This window comes from Meleagris gallopavo, chromosome Z (assembly GCF_905368555.1).
Source record: "Meleagris gallopavo chromosome Z, MGAL_WU_HG_1.1, whole genome shotgun sequence".
Classification (NCBI taxonomy): Eukaryota; Metazoa; Chordata; class Aves; order Galliformes; family Phasianidae; genus Meleagris; species Meleagris gallopavo.
In genome coordinates this window covers 34596673-34622751 of record NC_139435.1, presented here as the reverse complement: position 1 = coordinate 34622751, position 26079 = coordinate 34596673, and the positions used below count along the sequence as shown (strand labels likewise).

Below are 26079 nucleotides of genomic sequence, written 5' to 3'. Positions count from 1 at the left end.
TGGATACCTCTGGGTACTCCTACTGGTCTCCCATCCCCTTGCTGAATGCTGCATTACTTCCCTTAGATATGATAGAGGTGTGGGAGGCTGAGGTCAGTCTATTGGTGTGCTTTATCTTTGCAGCTCCTTGTTTCCTCCTTGGACGCTCTTGCTCATACTTCTGCACAGATTGCAGCCCCCTTAGGAGTGTATCACCTCCTTTGTCTTCTGTCGTGCTGCCCTGCTCAGATGGCTCTGCCCTGTGACTGGCTCTGGTGTCTCTTTAGTCCAGCCTGGCACAGGCATCTCTTTGCTTTGCTCCTGCTCAGGAACCTACTTGCCTCTCTCTTGCCCTTGCATGAGGGTCTTCTCTTTTCCTTGACTTCTCTTTCCCACAGTAGCTACAATCCTTTCTTAAATATACTTCACAGAGGAACCATACTCATTTTCATAGTTTGTTACTTTTGGGGCTGTTTTGGGGCAAGCTGGTCCCAGCTATGACCAGCACAGGGCAATCCCTAACCTTTTCCTGAACAAGTTACTTCTGCAGTCCCTCATACACTACCAAAGCCCTGCCAATTATGCCCAATGCTTTTAATTGCCCTTTCCCATTCAACTTCAGGGTATATTGTTGATCATGGGCAGAAACATGTCTTACTTGGTTACTTAAAGCTATTTTGTAAATTTTTCCTCCTGGAATAGTCCCTATACTTTCTTTCTATCAATCCATTGTGATCCAGTTATGTAGCCATGGGATGCTCCTTGCCCACACTGGCGTAAGAACCCATGTAGACTGTGCTAGCACTGATTGTCCAGTGAGCTCTTATTGAAGAAGAAATTGGCACTATTTTACATATCCATCAGTGCAAACTTAATCTCCCTGTCCCACAGGCTGGAATCTGTAAATGTGGAGACAATGGGTTGGCCATGGAGCATCTAAGAGATCAGAAAGCTTTCAAGGCATTCTCAACCTCTCTGTTGTTTTTGTTTTTTAATTATTATTTTTAATTTAGGTGGCTAGTGGACACACTGATTCCATCCATGTTTACTTGATGATGGATGTATAAAGCTCATCTTTGTACTCCACTTGTGGAAGTCATTTCTAAAGAAGATTTTTTCTTGATAATAAAGATGTTAAAAATAATAATGAAAAGAAAGTGTCGGTACACATAATTTGACAAAGCAATTCTAAGTTTTTATATTTGTGTTTAGAAGGTTTGCACAGGATGCTAACCATTTTCAAGTTTCACAGTGCTGTCATTGCCAGAATTTATTTAACCAAAAGGTATGTCACTGCTTTGCCGTTCACTCCTATTACTGAATCTTTGCTTCCTGCAAGAGGGGTTCTCCCTTCATGTATGATCTTATGGATCATAGCTTCAGCATCTATTAGGAAGGTAACGGAAAGCCTGTTGCTGATCGACCCTTCCAGACTCAGTCAGCAGAGGGCTGTTCGGATGGCCACCAGTCCTGCAGTTAGGCCTGGCCCAGCTCTGGTGTGATAGGCTGGGGCTGGGACAGGTGTTTCCTGTGTTTCCAGGACTGTGTTTGGAGTTCAGGTTGTGGGTTTGGTCTATCATATGATGGTAATACAAGGAGCATCTGCTGTAGTACAACTGGCCATTGGCACCCACAGCTGCCATGCTTGGCAGTGCAGCATGTTAGCATCTGGCGCAGCCCCTTCTGCCGTGGGACAGGGTCCATCTTGCTGCCGTTGGCAATTCAGGGCAGGCTGTCTGCTACCTACATGTATTCCTCTTTTTAGCATCCTCTAGAGGATGTTTGTTTTCCTCTGAATTTCACAAATTTTCTGAGGAGCTGAAAAATTCCCCTAGTTGTTTAGAATACAAAATGTAGCTCTCAAACACCTTTCCCTGATTATTCCCCAGTCTTACATCCTGCTTTTCCAAAAAAAGATTGTATATACAACTACAGCTTTTGTGATTGCATTTGAGCTACATAGGAGGAAAAGATGTAGAGGATCAAAAATTATTATGTATGACTGACTGACAATCCATTTTCCAGTAAGGAAACTAAACAACCAATCACCTAAAACAAAACAATATACAAGGCAGTTTGAGATAAAGCTTCGGAATGTTACATCTTAATAACACGATTACTAGAAAAGCTGAGAACTACTTCTGCTTTACAGTGGAATGTGGTGGCAGGCTATTTCATTGACGATTCTGCCTTTTCTCCCCTTTTATCTGAAGGATCTGTGTTCTGATTTGATAACCTGGTTTCTACAATATAGTCAAGAAACTGTAAAAAAATGTTCACACAGTTTTGAAACCTTTGACTGATTCCATGGTGATCTGTGCATGACCTGAAAATCTGACTATTGCCTGAATGAAGTAATCAACAGCTGTATTACCAACAGCCCTAATGAGTTTTACCTGAGTTAGCATTTTGTATTGTTTCCTTACGTAGAGTTTCAAAATAGGTCTTAGATGCTGCTGGAATACTCACGTGTAAGGAAAGTGGATGTTGATACAACCATCTCTCTTCTTACTCCTCTTATTAAATTGTTAGGTGGCAAGCATGATCAAGAATGTTCTCAAAAAAGCATTCTTTGTGCTAGGATGTCTTCTTTGCTTAACAGTAACAGAAGCAGAAAGGCAGTACAAGCTACTTGCAGGATAGAATGGCTACCACCACTCCAGAAAAGGATGACTTTGTGCAAGTAGAAGAGAGCTGAGAAATACTGCATGGCACTAGTGATTTAAGAAAAATATACTCCTCATCTGCAGAAAACTGTGATTTATTCTGACATACTTAACTACCTGCAGTGAAGCAGTGACCCAAATGCAGTAATTCTCTGCCATGAGAGACACCTGGCTTCAGTTTCCTCCTTGGCAAATACGTGCTCAAATTTCATTTCTAGTTTTGGCTAGCAAAACAATATGGACATATGTTCTAGAATGTGCTCTAGCTGCACTGACTTCAGTATGTTTAGAAGATAAGTATGTGCTCAAAATCTTTTTTCTGCTGGATTCCTTACTTTTTGCTCTCTGCTTCACAAAGCTGCCTGTTCATTTTGAAGAGAAGATATTAGTTTCATCTTTTCACTTTCACTTTGCGAAAACTGTAGTAAAGGGATTTCCCTTCCACCCAACAAAATGAACGGATGGAAATTTAGAATTAAATGGGAATGTCAGCCTTTTCTTCTCAGAGAAGTAATGGCATGTTAAAAGATGGGAAATTTAAAGAGGGAAGGAAAGAAAGTTTTTGAGATGAAAAGGCAGGTGTTGTGTAATTTAGCTACTGATGTTGTTAAGAGTATAAACATGCAGGCATGTCCTTGAGCACTGAATCAGCTGAGACAGGACAGGCTGCTTTTATGAACAGCCTAGGAAGTATATTACAGGATGGCCATTGGATCATGTTGCTGGCATATGGAAAGATGTCCATATCATAAATGCCTAATAAAAAATAAATACATAGGGAAATTTTTTAGCAACCTCAAACCACTATCATTTTCTAAGGGTAAAACTAGTACTTCAAATGCTACAAAATAATTTAAATAGCTTGATGATTGACTGAAATAACTATTGATAGGTAGAAATTTGCAACTGTAGTTTAGTATGCTGCTTCCATTCCGATGTTGAACTAGAAATCGGTGAGTCACGTAATAATACAGACATACAATTTTCCTAAACATAGTTGACCAGTGCTTTCTGGGGGTGTTTTCCTTTATTCCTTGTTGATAAGAACATTTTCCAAAAATGCAATGAAAACTGTAAGACACGATGAACTCCAAATCACCATGAAATGCAAAAGTAGCCCACTGTATGGAGGTGATAGATGACACTAAACACAATATCTGAAGAGTTTTATAAGCCATCATGTAGCTGTTTAGCTGTGAGTGGCCCTCACTTCTCACGCTCTGTTACTGCCATGATTGTATTTTCTTATGCCACCATGTGCCATTTTGGCTAACAGTGGGTTTTTAGAAGACATTTCATTTCCAGAGAAATAAAAGCTATAGTCATATCTTCATTGTGTCTTTTCATACCTTCACTCTTTCAAATATCTCATCTATCTTAGGCTTGACTCCACCACAGTTCTCATATTCATGTGTTCACAGAATGGTTAATGTTGGAAGGGAACTCTGGAGGTTTCCTCATCCAAGCCTGCTGCTCCAGCATGGACGCTCAGAGCAGATTGCCCAGGGCCATGTTTTTGAAGACTGGGCTTTTGAAGATCTCTGGAGAGGAAGATTCCACAACCTCTCCGTTAGACCTTTTAGCAGCAAGGGCAGATTGCTCACTCGTGTTCAACTTGATGTCTACCAGGACAAAAACAAGAGTGGGTGGTTTTTGTTGGTAGAGGAACTCATTTGTTCTCTAAAACTAATGAATGAAGACCAGAAACCATCAGTACACGTTTCAGGTCTGTGAATGGGTGAATTACTTTTTATCCAAGAGGCAAAGTAAAAAAATCTTATAACATGTATAAAGGATTGAATGTTTTGTTTGTGCCACAAAATTTTTGAGATTTTTACTTACTATCTGTAGCTCTAATTTTAGGATTTAAGCATTCCACGAACACTGCAACAATTAGTTTCCACTTTATGTCAAAGTGGATTTTCTTCCGACTGGCAGGAGCTGCATATTGCTTGTTTCCAGGACATATATAGCTAGATTCCTTTACATTTTGTAATAGAATTTTCATTTTTCTTCTTCATTTCTCTCATCTGGCGGCAATCTAGACGAATCACCCATGCAACCCATGCAAAACTGGTGTTCTGTAAGGAGATTTCAAAGGAAATTGCTATTGTCTAAAGAGGTAGTGACTTCTTTTTGAATCTTATCTTAGCTTTTGTTGTCGTGAAGTACCAGGGGAACTAGTCTTCCAAGAGGTCCTGTAGATAAGACCCTCAGCATGATTTTTTTCTAATGCAGTGGTGCTGACCTATTGCCAAATTCCTCATGGGAAAATGTACTTAATTTCTCAGTACCCTTTGGCAATGTTCATGTATTTCTGTCTTCTACTACTTGGTAGTATTTGCTATAAATTCATAAAAAGCTGCTATTTCATTGTGGGCAAAAACATATTTCATTTCCCCTTGGAGATATCACTGTCTCTAAATTTGTAAAATTAGATCAGTGTAGGAAAACAATAAGCATTTAAATTTTAGTTGCTCCATTATTCAAAGAGAACTATGGGTTTTTGAATGACCTCGTTGTCCTCTGTTGCTGCTACCCGCTTAAAGCTGAAACTGCATTTTTTAACATTTTACAATACTTTACACTGCATCAAATGTGCAATCTGCAGTGAAAAAATAAAATACCATAACAGCAGTGAATGTGAATCAAGCTACTGATCCTGTTCAACATATGCACTCGCTGACCTTTATGTGGATCCTTTTCTTTCCTCTGTACTCCTGATTTTATTTTACAATAATATATTTTAAGTGCAACATGTAGAATCTTATTTCTGTGGGTAGTTCTTTAACACATTTTTAATGTCATAATTGTTTCAACCGACATTAAAATCTAAGTTTACTAATTGAAAGTGCATATACACTGATTTCTTTGCTTTCAAACTCATTCTCATTTCTAATCATACCATCCATTTTCCTTTCAAAAGAAGGAATCATTGGTCGATTTTGTGGCAGCTTTAGAACAGGCAGTACCTATTTCTTTCAGGAAAAAAAGAAAAGAAGTTACATAACATAGTTTATTCTAACCATGTATCTTTGTTGCTTGGTTACTCTTCACATGTCAGCAGAAGAGAAGAGAGGTAATTGGCTTTTACAAATCATTAGATTCTTTTTTTTGTTTTCTTTTTCCTTTTTTTTTTCTTCTCCTTAAGTTAGAGGTAGTGCCAGGACAGCTACCCCATCCAATCTGACCTTGAACGCCTCCAGGGATGGGGCAGCCACAGGTTCTATGGGCATCTGTGCCAGTGCCTCACCACTCTCAATGTAAAGAACTTCCACTTCACATCTAACCTAAATTTCCCCCTTTTAGTTTAAAACCATTCTCCTTTGTCCTATCACCTTGTAAAAAGCTGGTCTCCCTCCTGCATAGATGCTCCCCTGAAGTACTGGAAGGCCGCAACGAGGTCTCCCCACAGCCATTCCTTCTCCAGGCTGAAGAAGCCCAGCTCCCTCAGCCTCTCTTCATACGACACGTGCTCCCACCCTCTAATCACCTTCCCAGCCTCTGTGCCCACTCCAGCAGCTCCACATCTTCATTATTCACCAAGTCATAACCGCGCGTGAACAGAACGAGGCGAGGATCATACGTGGAGCAAAAAGCACTCTGACAAACTGATGGCAGTGACTCTTGCTTCAGCTTCCTTATACACAACCAACCTATAAGCTAAAATCTAAAGTATGCAGTATGTGACCACTGCAAAGACAGAGTTACGGCACAGAAGTCTAGATGAACCCACACTAAACACATACAGCTGGAACCAAAAATGTTCTGATGACAACAAATTCTCTCTAGCTGAGTAAAGCAACTTAATGAAAGTAAATAAAGGTGAGCAGCCCATGTTTTCTCATCTGAGGAATACCTTCGCTTTGGCAAGAAAAGGCAGAAGGCAATACACTAAGTGTAAGTGTCCTACAGGCAGTCTGTAGTTCTGTGTTGGTTTTCTTTTAAAGGAGAACAAATATGAAAAAATCCGAGGCTTCAAAACACTGCTAAGATAACAGCAACAGTGATGCTTTCCAGTTTATTGAAGAGCAGGAGATGAGGCTTGGAACAACCTCTGTTGTAAGTACATTCATGGAAGTCAGGCTCTGGCAGCCTAACACTGCTCAGAAAAAAAAAAAAAAAGAAATGCAACATTTGTCTAGAATCTATTGTTTATTATTTGTGGCTGTGGAAATTTCAATACATGACTGAATTTCTACACCATTTTTTCTGTTTTAGCACAACCTGGTCTTTTCCAGCCAACCTGGCCAGCTGCACAGTCAGTTATGTACAGTCAGTACTTTTGAAATATCATATGTGCTTATATGAATTCTGAAAAACAACATGCAAGGTAAATTCTTGCCATGAATCTGATAAAAAAAAGTTAGGCAAAAGAGTCTACCCCCCCATTAGTGTGTTATGGCTTTACATGCATATCAGATGTCCAAACAATTAGAAATGCTTCTCGTTAAAGGCACTTACTATTTTTAAGTACTTTTAAGTTTAGTTCTGTTGCATCGAGAAGTTTATCTCCTAGATTATATTTTCATACAGCCCAAATTGGCAGCATTAATAAAAGGGAAAAAAGGTTTTCATGTTAAAGTGTGAAAATACCAACAATTAATGCAAACTTTAAAACAGGATTTGGTCCTCTCAAAACAGGCAACAGCGTTCAGGCGATAGTGATTTCTTTTCTTAGATGCTAACAAAATAGTATATCCCCAAAAAACAAAGTCTTCCAGTTTCAGCCTATGGATATGTCTAAGTTGTGCAGCACACCTACTAATTATCCCCAACAGAAAATACAGCTTCGCAAGACTAACTGTGCTCCACTTTGGCTGGGAAGGAAGAAAACCTCCAAACAACATTCTGCTTGCATGGAGCAGCAAGCCTATAGTTCTGTGTCTCTGTATCTGGATGGCTGTCCGTAATAACTTTTCTTAGAATGGTCTGAGAGCTGCCGACGGTACTCTTCCTCTTCGTCTCCATCACTGCCACAGCTACCACGATCCTCCAGGTAAGGTCTGGTAGGAGGTTTCTGGGGTTCTGGAGGGCGGCAGCTAGCAGTCAGATGGGGGGAAAGAAAGATAATGTTTACTTCCATTCTGAGAACCTAAAAACAATAATATCTTATTGACTTTATGGCCACACACAGCACAAGAGCCACAGAGAGCCAGTGAAGCCACTTTTAGCCCGTTTTACCACCATCAACATTTGTACGGCCACGGTAGGACTATCAACAGAGAGGCATCTTATTTCCAGCAAGCTGGAGCTTCGTGTTCAGATTTGCTCCGCTCAACACATATTATTCAGCCTGAAAGAATGCCAAATTTTAAAGTATTAACTACTCTGCACCTCACCCCACATGACCAAGAGCTTTGCTGCTCTTCACTCCCCAAGCACAGAGGTTTCCATGCTATTGCTGAGACTGCAACTGAACGACATCTTCCTCAAACTGTTTTGCACCATTCATTTCTGCACCATTCTTTGTATGCCTGCTTTCTTTCCTTGCATCTTTGGTCTGCTGTCCAGATGTGGTATTTCTTAAACTCATAGCCTTCATTCAAGGCTCTTACGATGACTCCCATTTCTAAAAAAGCATGTATTTCCTTTTTATACACTTTGGTGCTGCCCATTTAATGCGATACCAAGCAGACGTATTTAAATGCAGTCTGCCAAAGGCGTCTCATCGCCCATGATTTTCACAGTCCCACTCTGTAGACAAATAAGGTGTCACTGCCCCTTTCCAGGGCATGCTGCCACTGTGCCCCTTTCCAGGGCAGCCATTACCATTCCTCTAAAATGCTAGCAGCATTCCAGCACTGATTGCTGGAAGTAGGCAAATAATCAGCATTCACGGTTAAAAATTATTTTTTTTTTTGGCTGCTTTCCAAAAAGCAACTAAACCCCACATGAAAGTTTTTAACCTACTAAGAAAACTTGAAATTAAAATTCTGTTTTCTGCATTTTAGTACATTTCTGCATTTTAAATTATATACTGTGACATCAAAGGATTTAACTTTATAGAAAGAAGTTCCATTTCTACTGGCTACAACTAAGAAACAAGAAAATCTCAAAGATTTCTGTAGAGCAAAAAACAACAGTGTTTATGTCTAGGTATTGTGGAGGTTTAAGCTGACATAGTGGTCTTACAATTGAAAAATCACTGAACTTTAATGAAAGAGTCTAACAATTTCATGAGACTAGTTAGATTGAAAAAAGTTCTCTCCTCAGCTGTGCCTTGAAGGGTAACCTCAGCAAAGTTTCATTCTTGGTTTCCCTACCCAGGCAATACACCTGCAACTGACAAAGCACCTGAGTAATTAAAATAGCAGTTATTCATTAGGCTAGACTAAGGTAACTAAATGTCTAGCACAGAGGGAATGGATTTCAAAGGACATGAATGCAGGAAAGTATCTGAGTTAGATTAATAGTAACTGGAACTAAAAACTGACTATGCAAGTCTCTCAGTAAACATGCACAGTTGTTTCTTCTTAGCTAACTAAAATGCTATGAGTGTACTAAAAGAAAAAAAATCATGAAAAACAAGAGGGGCTATCTGAAGTTTTGCCTCATCATTACAGTAATTTTCAAGGCACCACAAGAAAGCAATTACTGAGGTAGGGTTCTTCTTATGAATAAAAACTATCCCCTTGACACTGAACTACACATTCAAGAGCGAATATTTTAAATTGGATATACTTTACCTCATGGGCTGAGGCCAGTTCTGGTCTGACTTCTGTGTTTTGATGGGAACAGCATAAATATCTGGATGCTTCTGGGCTATTTCAATCTTTAAAATAAAATTGGAGAAAATAACTGTTCATCTTAAGTCTATCCTCGAGGGAACCCTAGATAATAGACATAGCATGGTACGGTTACATCTGAAACAATTAAAGCACAAACTGATTAATGATCTTATTTATATTCCTGCTGTTGCAATATCTTTTGCTAGAGTACTGATTAAAAGTACATGCAGAAATGAAGAATTGCAAATAAAGAAGGATTTTTAAAATATAGCTTGCTATAACTAAATTAAGAAGCCAAAAATTATACTCTTTTTACATGCAAATCCACACAATGATGTAATTTGTGTAATTTACCACACTTTCCCCCTCCAGAATCAGCACAGTATAAGTGCATGGTTTTCACTTTCAGGATGCAGGCTGTTGTGCTATGCGGAAAGCATAACAAGGGGAGAATGCATTTCTTCATACCCTGGCATTCTGAGCCTCCTGTAGCTCTTGCATTCTTTGCATCCTTGCCTTATGATCCATCTCCTCAAATATTTTTACTTTCCTCAGTACAGATTTTGGAGTATTTTCTTGTTCGCTTCCTTCCTCTTCCAACTTTCCCTCCTCTTCTTCTTCTGCACTTGGGACTGCTGGCTGAGTATTTCTCAGGATGGGACGCCCAAAAGTAGGTTTCACAGAAACAGGTGGTGGTGCTGGTTTGGCTGATACAGTTGAAGTCTCACTGCTCACGTGGATGTTACTTGGCTTGGAGTCATAGTTCTTAGGGAAGTCATATAGATCCTCTTTGTTTTGTAACTTCCCCTAGAAGTATTAATAATACATTTACAATAGCAATTTCATATTATTATCTGAAATGAAGACTTTAATCTGAAGTTAATCATTTTGCCTTTGTACTTAGTAATGTCACTCTTCATTCAAAGAAAATCTTGAACGTACTTGAACATTTGGATAATTGGGTAGCCATGCGTCCATCCATATGCTACACATCAACTGACAGAAGAGTAGTACATTTAGATTTATTGGTACAAATCTTTGAAGATTACCATAACTACAAGACATTCCAAGGAAGAACACAGAGAATACTGAGCATCCAGATGATCTGTCCACTCTACCTAATACAAAATATTATCACCTGGAGTTTAGAAGTGCACAGCACCATGCCTATTTTCTCTTCCACCGTTATTTTCATTGTTTGCATTCTACTCAGCCCTACCTCCATTGCTAAAGACAGCTATAATCCCTTTTCTTTCTGGTGGGCAACCCCCTAATTCATTTTCTCTCCACACTTTCCTTGTTTTTTTTTGTCTTTGATCATTCCTGTGGCTTTTCTTAACCTGCCACCCTGAAAAGTTCTCCTGAAAGAGGAAATTTGTATTCTGTTTCTACAAGTTTACCTTAGGTGGTTCAGGCTTGAATGCTGGAGGTGGACTAGGTTCTCTAAGGATCTCCCTGCTACCAGCTTTCCTCAATGGAGTTCTTTGTTCCAAGCTAAACTTCTTTATACTCTGTGAAAGAACATAAGAGATTAAAAAAAACTGCAGTATCCAGTAATTCAACCATTTTTGGTCTCTCTCATGTTTACATCCCATATTTTGGGAAGAATAACCAAAAGTTAGAGGACTGTCAGCAATCTGATCATAATCACTGCAGATATAACTGTCAAGTTCAAGGTGATGAGACATCAGCAGAAACCTACAGAATTAAGCAGAGCAGCAGAGGTGTTATTACTTTTGCCATACTTCTGAAACACTGTCATAAGTAACATAATGCTGCACCTTAAAGAAAGTACAAGAAAATATTTTCTTATTTCTAGACCACATAAACAAGGCTTTCATAAAGTCCAAAGCACAGTCTTATTGAAAATCCAGGCATCTCACCTCCTCATGATGTACAGGTTCAGAGGACCGGCCAACAGATGAAATTCTTGGTTCATCCAAAGGTTCATCAAGTTCATTATCAGTGTATGCACCTCCCTCTCCATCTGTATCTTCTAAGTCACTGATCAACCGACTGTCACAACTCAAATAGTCTGCACCCATGGCAGTAAGGTAAGACATGCGATCATCTGCGTCATCTTCCATGCCATCTACCTGCAGAAAAGTTATTAAGAATTAAGGAATAAAGAGGCTAAAGAAATAAGAATTAGAGCTTAGATAGGTCATGACATCATGCTAACAACTACTTAAGAATTTGACTATGCAGAACCAAAAGAAATTCTAATAAAGAATCATAGAGAAAAATCCTGTGAAGGGTCCTCCTCATCACTCTTTCCTAGCCACAGCATTAGTGATCAAAGTTCCAAAGTATAACAGAAAAACAGATAATTTTTAGTTGCCAGGACAGGCATCAACTGACTAGTTGTCTAATATATCCAGCATGAGCTAACAAAAATTTGAATATTTTCCCTGGCAAGAGGTTATCTTGAGACATCTGTATAGATTAGCATGGACTGATTGCTTACCTTTCCTTCTGATACCCAAACTGCTTCACCTTGCTGTTGCTGAATTGTATCCTTCAGACTACCATACCAGCTATCATTAGCTGAATTCAAATTGATGGTGGCTATACAAAATTGAGGAGAAAGTATTTATACACATTTACGTGAGAATGTTAAACAGACTTTTCATTTAAATCACAGACATGTAGTATTTTTATTTTGTTTGTCCATATCTTATTATTAACTCACATACTTACTGCCTTGGAAAGACAGCATGCTGATCTTTTTGAATTGTAACTTGGCAAAACAAAGAATTTTGAGAGGAAGTCAAAGACGAGATTGTTCATGACCATACTTTCACAGTCCTAGTTCCAGCCCGCATATTGAGTTAATAGGCAGAGCAGTCTGAAGACACAGTTACATCCACTGATAAACAGGTTTGACACATATTCTTCCTTACCTGTAAAGAGGTGGGAACAAGTTTTCTTCAGCTTGCTTGCTTGCTCATAAAGCTTCCTTGAGCTCTTGTTAGATGTAGAACACAGCCTTTGCCTCATTGTTTTCACACCCTGCTTACTGTCTGGGTTAAAGAAGACTACAATGGGAAACCACTGGGTATAATTTAGCAGATCCACTGCTTTAGGAGTCACATCCAAGAGAGCATGTTTATCCTGTTAACAAGAAAGCAGAATCAGTGTTCTGCCTGTACAGACTAAGGGGCAGGGTTTGGAACATTAGGAAATTTAGGATGCCTAACTTGTTGGATTTTTTCTCTACAGTTACTTGACATTCAGAAGCCACAGCAGGCAACGTTTTCTCTTCAGCTCCATTTTTCTGAACAGTTTTGCCCGACTTTATCCACATTCTTATGTTAATTAGCGAACTCATGTTAAATACATTTATTCTACTGAATTTAATTGGCTTTTCTCTCTACCTGTGCATACCACAGCTTCCACTAGCTCAACTATTCTGGGTGTTAATTGTGGAATTTTATCTACACTTATTAGTTGTGGAAAGTCTTTTTTCCTTTAATTACCTCTAGCATTAAGATGAATGGGATGTGTGCTGTAATGGGACCTGAGCTCTGAATAGCCTTGTGTGTCACATTTTAACACCTCTGGCACTGCCTTTATTGGGCTCAGGGTAATAAGCAGCAGAATGCATTATTTAGCCTACTTTTTTAGATGCTTTGATTACAACCTATTTACTTTATCCCCAAAGAGTCTTACAATAAGAGTCAGTACGGTCTCAGTAGATATCACAGCTATCACAATCCCTTCCTAGTCAGATCATATAAGGGAAACTTTGAAGGAAACTAAAATATTAGATTTCTGGAGGCAATTGCAATGTGTAGAGTACTGCATGACAGAAAAACTACACTGGAAAATTCAGGAAGCAAACTGTAGACATCCCTGTCTACAGCAAACAATGTAGACACCCCTCTACTTCAATTCAGAATGGATAATATAGCAGAATTTTATTTTTAGTATTAGGTTCGCATTCTCATTTAGAGAGCAGCTATCTAAACTACACAAGTTGATTTCAAATATATTTCAAAACAGGCCTATGATTAGACAAGTCTGATCATTACAGAAATATGAATGAAGCCAAATGGGAGAAATCCCAAGTTTTCAGAGCAAACAAACTGAATAATATGCCTTTAAGAGTAAGCAATTCTCATAGAAAAATACTCTACCTGCTCGATGATTTGCCTCACAGTGTTCAAGCGTACTACCCCAGTTGCCTTCTCTGAACCTGCATCTCTGGGTTCTGTCTCTGCAAAGAAAATATTTTATCTCACCCATAGTAGCTGGAAATATATGAGATCAAGTTACCAATTTTTTCAGCTAAAGATGATAAGGAAGCTAGAAGGACAACTTACTTGCAGTCTGGTACAGGTGAGGCAAGTCATTTGACAACTTCTCCATAGCAACATCTGCAATAGGGCCAAATATCACAACAGGTCTCTTAAAACCAGCTGCAAAAATATAGTTGGAGAAAACGTAAGCTCAGTAAGATTACTTTTACATACTTATGTGAAGTAGTACAAAATATCCTCATTTACACAACTCGAAAAAGACTTCATCAGCTGAGAAAGCATAAAAGTGTTTCAGTTCAACTTTCTTATTCCTCATAATGATGATGGTTTGAGATTCCAATTCTGAAAATTCATGATGTATCTTCAGCAGTCTTTCCATCCACAAAATAACATGACCCTTGACCCAGTGGGATTTCTGAGATTAAAGCTACAAACGCTAAATCAGCTGTAGGGCAGCTTAAAGAAGCAAAAGAAATGCAAAATTCTGTTATGTTACTGTCAAAAGAAGTGCTAATACAGTCCTTGCAAGTGGATGAATGCCATTCTATTTCTCAGTCTTCACTGGTGAGTTCCTTCAAAATACATTTTACAGTTTTTTTCTTTCTTTCTTTCTTTTTTTTTTTCCTCACAATATTATCATGTGCAAATGTCCAGGAAACACTACCCAACATAATGAGCAATATAGCTAATTTTTTTAGCAGCTAATTTGGAGTTACAAGGACAGACCATACCAACTCCAAATTTGTTTCAACAAACTATTGAATATACTTGGGTTTTACTTGCACTCAAGATATTGTTAGGTGGTGCTTATGAGCACACTAAAAATGGTGAATCTCAGTCACATGAATTGTACTTTCCAAGCAAGCCACAGAGAAGTTGAGGAAACAAAAAAATTCTACTTGTTTCTTTTTTTCTTCATTTTGAAACCTGAAATTGGCATGTGTAATTTAGAGGCAAGTGAGAACAATAGCAGGTTAGAAAACATAGAAAGCTTTCTTTTTAAAGTTGTTAATTTGCATTCTGATAAAAAACATTATTTTTTTCTGTTCTTCAAACTTAACACTTAAGCCTAAGCTGTTCCAAATCAGTGATTCAGCTGAACAAACAGTTGGACACCAAAAGAGCCACCAATAAATGGACAGATGGCTACAGTGGTCTCACTTACCTTCACGCAACTGAACTCGTTCATAAGCTGGGAATTTTGTGCCCACTGATACAATAGCTGTCAGATCTTCACGACTCTTTCTCAAATTTTTCTTCACTCCAGATCGCTGGCCGCGTGTTCTCCAGAAGTCTGCCCTGTCACTAGGGCCATCTTTTTGGGCATTTTGAACACTGGCCATTTGCTCAGCTCTGACAGAGAAAGCACAGTGCTTATTTGTACGCAACCAGTCAAAAATGGACAAAAGGCTTTTAGCTGAATAAGTGAGTTTTGAATTTGCAATCGGTAGTTTGACAGCTAGGCACTGAAAAGCATAGAAATGTAAGTTTTCTGCTTTGGAGCTAACTTAGCATCAGCATGATGATCCTGTTTGCCGAAGCTGCAAAACTGCTGGATCAACCCACAAGTTTCAAACCGATAACTCATACAGGCATTAATAAAAGAATGCAAGTGCACAGCATTGTGAAAAAAGAGCATGATGGCCTAAATAATTACAGCCATTATTCTCTTCTTTATTAGAGCTTTTAAGTTACGTCACTACAGTATAGAAATAAAGGCTGGTTTGGACAGAGTAATTACCAGAGAGGACAGAATGTACTAACCAGGAAAGAGGCAGAGGAAGCAAGTATGACTGTATTTCAGGAATTTCTGTACAACACAACTGAGAACATTTTTTTTTCTCCCCATTGTAAAATCATGACCACCTTCAAGGACTTAAAGGCTGGAGTTTGAAAAAAACATCCTTATTGTTTTTGCAGATGAACTTTAATTCTCTTATTCAGTGCACAAATTATGGACACTTTTATCTCACCTTAACTTTTACTATATTACAGTGTAATATAAGCAAAACAAGAAAAAAAAAAAACAACACTGCTGTGGTTTAACTCCGCAGTTCATGCAAAAATGACTACTATAGCTACCAAGAAATATTAGCTTGGAATAAGTTTTTGAAATGTTTTCCGCAAGGATTTATGAAGAGTTCTGTACTAGAAGAGATAAATCATCAGAGTATCCCTGCACATGCAGTAGTGAGATCTTGCGGGTTTTGGTTTTTTGCTTGTTTCTTAAAACTATTCTCAAGCAAAAAAAGAACCTTCTACCTGTTTTGTACATTGGAATTGAAGAAGCTAATGGTCAATGCTTGGGTGATTACCGAATCATGAGCTCTAGGGCTGTGTTGCAAAAACCCAGCTCAATGTGTACATAAAACCATCCTTTCTCCCATCATCTTCTCACGTGACACCATGGTCTAAAATCTACAGTTTTGAAGGAACAACTGTTGTGAAAGTAAAGACAGAACAATTTCATCATTCTTGTATGGAAGATAGAAAAAAAGAAAAAGAAAAAAAACAACAACAAAGAAGAAAAGTGTGGCATTGGAAGCAAAAATCTTTTCTAAAAAAAGAAAGACACCTTTTTTTAACAATGAATAGGACAACAGAATGTCAGCTTACCTGCTCCTATTTGGAATGAGACCCTTTTCAAGTTCATTTCCAATTCTCACAGCCAGCCAGTTTCCCAGTTTGCCATCATACAGTGTATCAACTACTCTAAAGATCTCCCCTCTGGTGAAGGCTAAGCTCTGTGGTGACTCTTTTTCACACTCAAAGTGGCTTCTGATGAAGAATGAATCTCCTCTGCCACAGGCCATGATGTCTCTGTATACTAAAGAAGGAATTCCATTTAGTTTATGATTTTTACATTTGAAAGAAAGATTAAACTGTCATTTTTTATAAGAGTTTTAAATTAGAAACATATAATGAAGGCTAGAAAAGACTAAGAACACCATCTATCCAACCATCAACCCATAACCACCATGCCCACAAAACCATGTTCCCTCACTGCTACATCTACTACTCTCTGTTCAAATATTCCTCACCACTCTAAGAATAATTTTTGCTAATATTCAATCTGAACCTTCCCTAGAGCAATTTGAGGCCATTACCTCTTGTCCTACCGCTATTTACTTGGGAGAAGAGGCCTCTCACCACAATCTCTTTACAAGGAGTAGGCTGCAGAGAGTGATAAAATCTTTGAGCCTCCTCTTCTCCAGTACAATCCCAGTTCCCTCAGTTGCTCCTCATAAGACTTGTGCTCCAGACCCCTCACCAGCTTTGTTGCCCATTTCTGGACATGCTTCTGAGCCTCCATGTCTTTCTTTTAGTGAGGGGCCCAAAACTGAACACAGTACTCAAGGTGTGACTTCACGAGAGCCAAGTACATGGTAAAGCTCACCTCCCTGCTCTAATTGACTACACTATTTTTGATACAAGCCAGGATGCCATTGGTGTTCTTGGCCACCTGGGCACTCTTCTTGCTCATGTTCAGCCAGCTGTCAGCTAACATCCTCAGGTCCTTTTCCTTTGCACAGCTTTCCAGCCACTCTGCCCCAAGAACGTAGTGATGCATGAGGTTATATGGCCAAAGTGCAGGATCCAGAACTTGGTCTTCTTAAAGTTCATACACTTGGCCTCAACCCACCAATTCAGCCTGTCCAGATTCTGCTGTAGTGCATTCCTAAGGCACACTGTAACTTCTTCCAAACTTGCTGTCATCTGCAAACTTATGGAGGCTGCAATCAATTCCCTCATCCAGATAATCAATAAGGATAATTAAAAAGGGCCAATTTCACTACTGACCACTGAGGAACACCACCAGTGATCAGTCACCGGATGGATTTAACTCCATTCAATTCTTCCAGTCCACTCAAAAATACACAAAAGAACAGCATCCACAACCAATACCCTGCACCTATAATTATCAATAATGTTCTATATTTGTACAAATATAGCCATTATAGCAAAAGGGAAGCATGAACTTGCACCCTCAAAAAGTAAAAGGCTTGCTCCTTAACTGCTCATCAATTGTACACTTTCTGCTAGGTGACTGTGAATACCTTACGACTGCCAAGGCACAGCAGAAAAGGAATGTAAACACCAGATCTCAGGCCAGCAGCTACACAAAGAAAAGCAGAAGGAACAAGCAGTATGCTACCAGGATTAAGAAAAGATTCTACTAGCTAATAATGCAAATGGTGATTAAATGTTGTGATAGACATATCACACAGGTCTCTCTATGATTTCTGTAGTATGGAAGACAGCTGTCTTGTATGCTACTGAAAAGGTAACTAAAATGCTGTCAAGAATAAGCAAGAGAGAAGTTACCTGTAGTTTCACTGGCAAAATAGATCATAGCATCCTTCTGAAACCTCCAAAGGCTTCATAAGTACATACACATTTTGTTAAAAGTACCCACCTTCATATTTGCTTTGAGCCAAAATTGTCACTGTATCACCTTTGGGAATTTCTAATAGGTATAAAACAGCATCCTCCCGAACAATGCCTCTGAAATCTTGAGTGTTTACCTACATACCAAACAATAAAAATAACACCGGAGAAGAACAACAGTTAAAAAGAGTACCCAAAGCTTTTTGTTTAACTTAAAAAAATATATATATATATATATGTATATACATGTGTGTGTGTGTGTGTGTGTGTAGCATATATATATATCATCATAGAATCATAGAATTGGTCAGTTTGGGTAAGGCTTTAAAGATCATCAAGTCCAACCACAACCTAACCATACTACCCTAACAATCCACTGCTAAATCATGTCTCTGAGCACCACATCACTTTTTAAACACATTCAGGGATGGTGACTCAACCACCTCCCTGGGGAGCCTATTCCAGTGCTTAACAACCCTTTCTGTAAAGTGTTTCCTAATACAGAATCTAAACTTACCCTGGTGCAACTTGAGGCCATTTGCCCTCATCCTGTCATCTGTCACTAGTGAGAAGAGACCAACCCTGCTCTCACCATAAGCGCCTTTCAGATGTTGGAAGAGAACAGTAAGGTCTCCCCTCAGCCTCTTTTTCCCCCTGTTAAACAGCCCCAGTTCCTTCAGTCTCTCCTCATAGGGCATATTCTCCAAGGCCTTCACATGCCTTGTTGCCCCTCTTTGGACACACTCCAGCATCTCAATGTCCTTTCTGTACTGAGGTGCCCAAAACTGAACACAGTACTCGAGGTGAGGCCTCACCAATGCCGAGTACAGGGGCACGATTAGTCCTGTCTTATATATTATCTTCCTTTTTTTTCCCCTACATTTATTTATTAAGTCAATATGGATATTTTAATCCAGCCTTCACTGTAGCCTTTCCAAAATAATAAGGTTCTGGTTGTTCATTGCTAGATTATTTCAATTTCTTCTACAACTTGAATAGTCTCCAAAAGGCCTTGAAAATTAGGATCCTAAAATTGAATTTGAAAAAAAAAAAAGAAAAAAGAAAAAAGAAAAAAATATCATAGTAGATATAATTCAGAACCCTGGAAAGTCAGTTGCTGGCATCCAAATAAGCTGAAGAAAAATGAAAAAAAGAAAAATATACTTTATCCAAAATAGTGTATAGAAAATTTATTCTCTTCCATCTTGAGGCATTTTTTAAACTTAATCTTTTCCCTATCTACTCTTTTCACATAATTTTATACAACTTGATACATAATTTGAGTTCTCCTTCATAAGCTCATTACAGTAAGGTCCCTCCATCACACAGTTACACGTCAAGCAAAAATTTGACTTTCTGAGAATATGACTTATTCTATGTTTCCACTAAGAAGCAAATAAAAAATTATAAAAGCTTGAATTTCAGGGACACAGACTCATACCTTGAGAATCTGATCTCCTTCCTGAAGTCCTTCTTGGTCAGCTGAGGTGCCTTCTTGAATTCCAGCAATAAATATCCCTACATCATTTCCACCAGCAAGCCGTAGACCCACACTGTCCCCTTTCTTGAATCTCACCATTTTCGTATTAGGACTACAAGATTTACAGGCAGAAAAAGAACAGCCGAACATTAGGCATAGACAATAACTGTCAAGAGCAAAAAACTGCAACTTAAAAAAACATGTTTGTAATACTTTTATATCCTTTCTGTCGCTAGATAGGCTGAACTTACCCATGTAATGCTTCAAAGAAAGAAAGCAGAAAATTAACATTTTTTTACAGTAGAAACTGAGTTAGAAAGAGACACGAAGTGATATATCCATACATGACAGAGAGTAAACAAATTCTTGGTTTCTGATGTCCTGAATACTCACCACCTACTTGACCTTCTGTCACATAATCAGCTTTTTTTTTTAATTTTTTTGTTTGAAAACAGCCTGAGTAATGAGTAATCCCACTCATAGTTTTTTCTTCCAAGAACCCAAGAACTGTCAAACAAATGACAATTTCTTTGCAGCTTAACATTTATTAGATCACATGGAACTTCTGTTTACTTTTACTGACAAATACTTCAAAATATATTTTACTGTTATCTGTCATACCTTTTATATTTCAGAAGGGAAGAGGCTACAGGATTAGGTTCAGCTTTTTTCCTGTCAGAAAAGCTGTATGCCTGAATGACCTTCCAACACAGAGGACAGTATTTATCTGTCAGCCTTTCTCACTAATACCCTAAGCCTGTATTATAAATTCCCCTTCACCAAAATAATCACTTGATTAATTTGTACATCAGTGACAACAAGGTCCAACTCCAGGGAAGATCTGAGAAGAGAATCCATCTGAGAAAAAAAACGTCAAGACGCACAATCTTTAGCTTTCCTTTACAAGCTTAGTGCTCCTCTTCATTTAATTTTTGTATTTGGGAGCAGCCAAAGAGAACATGCATGCTGATTTCATACCAATACTGTTTACTGTTTACTGTTTACATATCAATACTGTATCTTAATTCTTAAGGCAACAATAGTACCAGATTAAAAAAGAAAACAACATAAAACTGCCAACCCCCCACATCCACAAATTTTGCAAGCAGTATTTTTTCTTTCATTCAGAGCACATATGGACTGTGCAGGCTTGAGTTTGAAGAAAAGATGCAAACTTTTGTATAAAATTTTTCAGCTTGTATGGCTGGCCTTTGCTTCCAACAGACTTGTTCCCAAATAGAGAATGTTCTTTTAGTATCTTAGTATAAGAGAAAGGGGAGTGTTGTCTTTTGTAAGTATAAAATAATGAAGAAGTTTAAAATACACTATATACATTCCTTAGCTTTGCACAGGCTAGAATGGACCTGTGCTCAAAGCAGTTGTGTTGAACAATTATGCTTCTGAGTGTCATTAGTGGTGGCGATATTACAAGACACAAGGGAAAGATGTTCAAGCGGTTAACCAACAACACAAAAAAGTTTATCTCTTTATACCAAGCCAGACTTTCCTATGTTCCAGCTTGCGTCTGTTGCTCTTCATCCTACCACTTTGCCCTATACGGCCTCTGTTTTCTCTGCATGTAGTCATTAGGTAGCTGGAACGCTGCCTTCTGTTCTCTCTTCTTCAACCTCCATTCTCTTAGTCTCTTCTTGTGTGCCATACACTGACTCTGTTGATGTGCTGGAGCCAGATATACTCTACTGTGTCTATGTCTTTTTTTGGCCTTGCAAACCTCAAAAGGGATACCAACTCCAAAAGCTATCCCACAAGTGCAAAATAGGGAATAAAAACATATCACTGTCTAAATTCCTATGAATGCACAGAAGCACAGGGTGCTGTTACGTCTTCCAGGCATAAAATAAGTCTATATCTTCTATACAAATACTTGTAAAACTCATCTTTTTCACACGTATATACAGTTAGAAGGCATGTGATTTTGGCATTAAACTTTAAAAGGAGTATCACTCCAAATGCACAGAAATTCAGAACGCATGGTACCAATAGTTATGTGCAAGTTACGAAAGCACTGAGAGCAAAAGAACAAGGAATATGCCTCCTTACCCATATATCGCTTCATCTTCAGGGCTGGGTTTAAGAATTGTTCTTGTAGCTGCTTTTGGTTGAGGCACTGTATGTAAAAAAAAAAAGTTAGTGGAAGTTACTAAACTATAAAAAAAAAGTTCAACTGGCAGCAATTTTTAGTGATCAGATAGCAGCCCAACTGCCCCATGCCAAAGATTAATACAAATTTAAATGTCTATCATTTTTTGTCTAGAACTGATCTACTTCATTTTTAGTTGTTTGTTTTCACTTAATTCTTGGGGGAAAAAATATCAGAAAGATACAGAACTCTTTTTTTCAGGCAAGACAAATCAGACATCACAAATAGCTTTTTCTGTCTACTTAGGCTACGAGGCTACTAGGTTGCATCTAGATAAGTAAATGCTTTTTGCAGTAGTAATTCCAATGGACAACTACCTTCAGGTAATCTCAGATGTTTCCTCTTTCTCTGTATCACAAAGCAAAGACTCTTCTGCATATAAGGATGGGATTAACAGGAAGACTATGCTAGACTTGTGGATGTGACTGGGGGAAACAGACTTTCTGTAGTCAGGAGGAGGAAAAAAAAATGGGGCAAAAAGTGTAACGGGAAGCTCTGACCTGCTACATCCTCTTGGTACTTTGGTTCTTTGTTTGCATCTACAACAGTGACAGCAGTTGTCGTAATATCACCAGTTGATTTAAATGGCGTAGGCATTGCTCCCATCCTGGACATCCTGTTGGATGGATCATCTTTTGCACTAAATTGAGCACAAAACAATGAAAGAATGCAGTAGAAACAGTTAACAGCGCATGTATTTTAAGCATTCCTTTGATAAGCAAAATAATAGAAAACAACACTTCTTACTTTGTTTTCTCTTTCAGCTTTTCATTGGATGAATGTGAATCCAGATCAGAATGATGTAATCTGTCATCTTGAGGGGAGAACGATCTGTTTGACTCTATTTCAGAAATATCTATAGAAACAAACAAAAACATATAAATGAAAAGAGAAATATCTATAAGCACAGCAACAAACCAAAAAATGCTTATATTGTCTGTTCATATAATTACCACAATTGTTTACAAAAGCTTTCACATATATGTAGAATCTTCAAGTCTATTTCCTTTCCAAGTATGGTGTTTGGATTTGACTAGGGTATAGGTGCTGTGTGCTTTTTAGTGCTTCCCCCCTCTCCACACAAAAATACTTCAAGAAGTTTTCACACAACTTTTGGGCAACATGCAGCACAGAACTATTATCGCCATACCACTCCTAGATTAGCTAGCATTAATTTGAGTTCTGCTGAGAAACAGAAACAGAAGACTACATTAACCATCCTCATTACTGCTTCTCAGTGACTAAACAGATTAGCCTTCAGATTTGGCCACACTTCAGTCATGACAGTAAAACCTATGAAGCACTGTACAGACTATGCTGATATCTGAGAAACAAATATCTTGCACCAAGTAATGTAACATGCTACTCCCCCAGACATCCCGAGGCCTTTCCAAAGTGAGATCATACTGTGAGATATAGCTCATGCACTGTCAGAGATCACTTGTGAGGATACTGGAAATTGAAACCATTTCTCCTAGAGATTTCATATCCTTGTCCTGAACACTTTTTTAATGAATTCTGTAATGAATGTTAATGTCCTTAGCAGGACAGATCAGTTCACTCCATATGATTTTAATATTAAAACCTTTTATTAAAGTAACCAACTTGTTTGGTACAGGAAGTAACACTGATCATTATTTTGCCTGAACGTCACTACTTTTTCTGTCTCTGCCTCTGCCCAATATGTAATTGCATGATTGCTACAGAACTTTCACCTAAAAGGAAGTTGGCTTGATGCTTATTTGGCTAGTGTTTTTTGCTTGTTTTGTGTTTTAAAACCTAGTGCCACTGTATCACAGCACAACACTATAAGATCCAATTTATCTCAGTGCAGAAAGAAGAATTTTTCATCCAAATTAAACCTCACCATCCATTTCTGAGTCACTGTCATTCAATGAAGGAATGTTGAGCAGGGTCTGCTTTCTGTCTCTGAGGACAACCAGCTGGAGCTTTCCCCGAGACTTCTCAATCAACTTCCGGGCATCAGCTAAAGACATGTTCTCTGTCACCGTACCATTGATCTGGATATATAAAGGTATCAAGTAAATAATAAAAATCCATATTGCACTGAAGTTTAATACTGAATTTCACTATAATATGACATTCCCCAGATCAATCATCTTTAACAAGTACTTGCTATACTGCTAGTAGTTTAACCACAACACACCTTAAGAATGATATCCCCTTCATGAAGGTTGCCATCTTTGGTTGCTAGGCCAGTACTGGTCATTTCTTTTATGAAGATCTGACTTCCAAGTCGGAGACCATATTCTAGAATGAGAGAAATAACCCACTGTAGCTTAAATAATAAGCAAGAATACTTTTTTTTTTTTTTTAAACAACATTGTGTATAAGCAGCATTACTGTAAGAAAAATAAGACATGGGAACTCAGTATACAAACTTAACCTCAGACTCTTTTTTATTTCAGTGCTGTCCCACCTGTACAAACAGGTCTGAAAACAATCACAGACAAATAATTAGCCTGCACCTTCAAAAGTGAAATGATGCCTTTGTTCTTGACATGCTCACAAACACATTGGACTACATTTTCTCTGCATCATAGTTCGTATGGTATAGAAAGGCATAGGAAAGTGTCAACAAGACGAAGAGAAGAGCTAATTCTTCTACTGTTTGCTTTATGGGGGCCCTTTCCTATCTATAACAACCCAGTAAGTTGTCTCCTTCATTTTGGGCAAAGAAGAGAAAAACCCACAAAAGTTAATACTGATTTTACAAAAAGCATGTCTTTGAGCATAAAAAAAACAGAAACCACACTTGAGAGAAACTGCAGAGTATATATATACATATATGAATGGCAGGAAGTATTAAGGAAATACTGGCTATATACAAAACTTCATAAAGTCATCTGATATCCTTATTTGGATAACTATTTACATTATCTTTAGAAGTAGAAACATTACATGCATGGGAAGAACAAGAAGGACAGAAAATGATCCTCACCAGGGTCAAAACAAGAGTAGTTTCCGCACACAAAGCTTATATAGGCAGAAAATTCTCGCAACAGGCACATTTTAAAGTTAAAACACAACAAAACCTCCAACAAACAAACAAACAAAAAAACAGAAATTTTGCATAATCTAATCTCAGATATGCTTTACAGCACAAGAGTCTTTACTTCACTGCACATTAAAAGATCACACTTCTGGCCTTCATATACACATTCCAACACTTGATGAGAAAAGAAGGCTATTTCAGTTGTTGCTGTTTCAGTATCCATTATTACATTCTGAAGTATTTAGAACCAAACAATTCTTGGAACCACTTATTTCCTTCAGCATAATAAAATTAAATGTACCATTAACATCAGAGTCTACTCTTCACTCATTGTAACTACTCATTTTATAGGTATGACAAGTGTAATCTCAGTCATGACCATATCCATGCTTCAAACCACATTTAGAAGAATAGGGAGGAGAAAATAGAAAACCAAAGGGCACAGAGGCTCAAAAAGACTCAAATGACATGGGTGAACAGTTATTTGTACAAAGGCAAAGTCCAAAGTGCTGAGGGGAAAAAAGAAAAAAAAACCAACCACCAAGAACATCTGAGAACAAACTCAGAGAACAAAAGAACAACCAGTGAAAAAGCTCTATTTAAATTCTAAAGCAGAGGATATTTAGGTATCGCAGATTCCAGAAAAACATGTTACATTAAAATCAACCCCTCCCCTCCCACACCTACCTTCATTATGTTTGCCTTTTGTTAAGAGAACACTGATGGGTCCATTCTGATCCTGTGGTCCTAGGTACTCATGCTGATGGTGTGTTTCAGGTGAAGGACTACGAGAATGAAGCCTGTCTCGACTTAGGCTCCTCACCTCCCTCACATATCTAGGATCAGGTTGAGATCCATGTCTGTAACTGACTGGACTGTAGTCTCCTCTGTAGTCCTGTCCATAGCCACCATCCCTGTCAACACTTCTTCCCCTGCTCCGATCTCTGCCATAGTCTTGATCCAAGCTCCTGTCGATGCTCCTACCACGACTTCGATCACGGCTGTAGCTACATTCACTACTACGATCTCTGCTTCGGTTGTGCTCTCTGTCTTGATCATCTCTATAGCTCTGATCCAGGCTGTTTCCCCAGCTTTGACTGCGCCCTCCATTGCCACTACGCCAGCTTCTTTCACTGTAGCCACTTCGAGCACTTTTGCCATCAAATTCTGCATGGTCATCCATTACATCTAAAGCTCTGTCCTCATAGTCAAGGGAGGGGCTTCTCCTCAAAGCAGTAGCCTGCACTTTCCGTGGTCTTTTCACAACCTATTCAGTGCAATATGAAACAAAGAAAGCAACTCCAACAGTCAGAAATTGACATTTGGCAAATGAAAAGTTCTTTACACTTTGATGAGAGCTGGGGAAAAATAAAGAACCTCAAAACTCTGAAATAC

The 26079-nt window shown here is 38.4% G+C and overlaps 1 protein-coding gene across 7 annotated transcripts in view; it reads right to left on the bottom strand.

The window, feature by feature from the left end:
• Positions 1-6781: 6781 nt before the first annotated feature.
• Positions 6782-26079, bottom strand: part of TJP2 (tight junction protein 2) — a 63877-nt gene continuing 44579 nt past the window's right edge. For all 7 annotated transcript variants that reach the window (XM_085213745.1, XM_085213744.1, XM_085213742.1 and 4 more), the window contains 19 exons: positions 25372-25951; positions 23836-23939; positions 23536-23689; positions 22416-22524; positions 22169-22308; positions 21569-21635; positions 19469-19619; positions 18056-18164; positions 16255-16465; positions 14804-14991; positions 13702-13797; positions 13516-13595; positions 12280-12490; positions 11844-11944; positions 11260-11472; positions 10777-10887; positions 9845-10183; positions 9335-9420; positions 6782-7687 (listed from right to left, as the gene is read on the bottom strand). In XM_085213745.1, coding sequence (XP_085069871.1) covers positions 7519-7687; positions 9335-9420; positions 9845-10183; positions 10777-10887; positions 11260-11472; positions 11844-11944; positions 12280-12490; positions 13516-13595; positions 13702-13797; positions 14804-14991; positions 16255-16465; positions 18056-18164; positions 19469-19619; positions 21569-21635; positions 22169-22308; positions 22416-22524; positions 23536-23689; positions 23836-23939; positions 25372-25951 — 3219 coding nt within the window. In that variant the 3' untranslated portion in view covers positions 6782-7518. The remainder of the gene's footprint in view (positions 7688-9334; positions 9421-9844; positions 10184-10776; positions 10888-11259; positions 11473-11843; positions 11945-12279; positions 12491-13515; positions 13596-13701; positions 13798-14803; positions 14992-16254; positions 16466-18055; positions 18165-19468; positions 19620-21568; positions 21636-22168; positions 22309-22415; positions 22525-23535; positions 23690-23835; positions 23940-25371; positions 25952-26079) is intronic.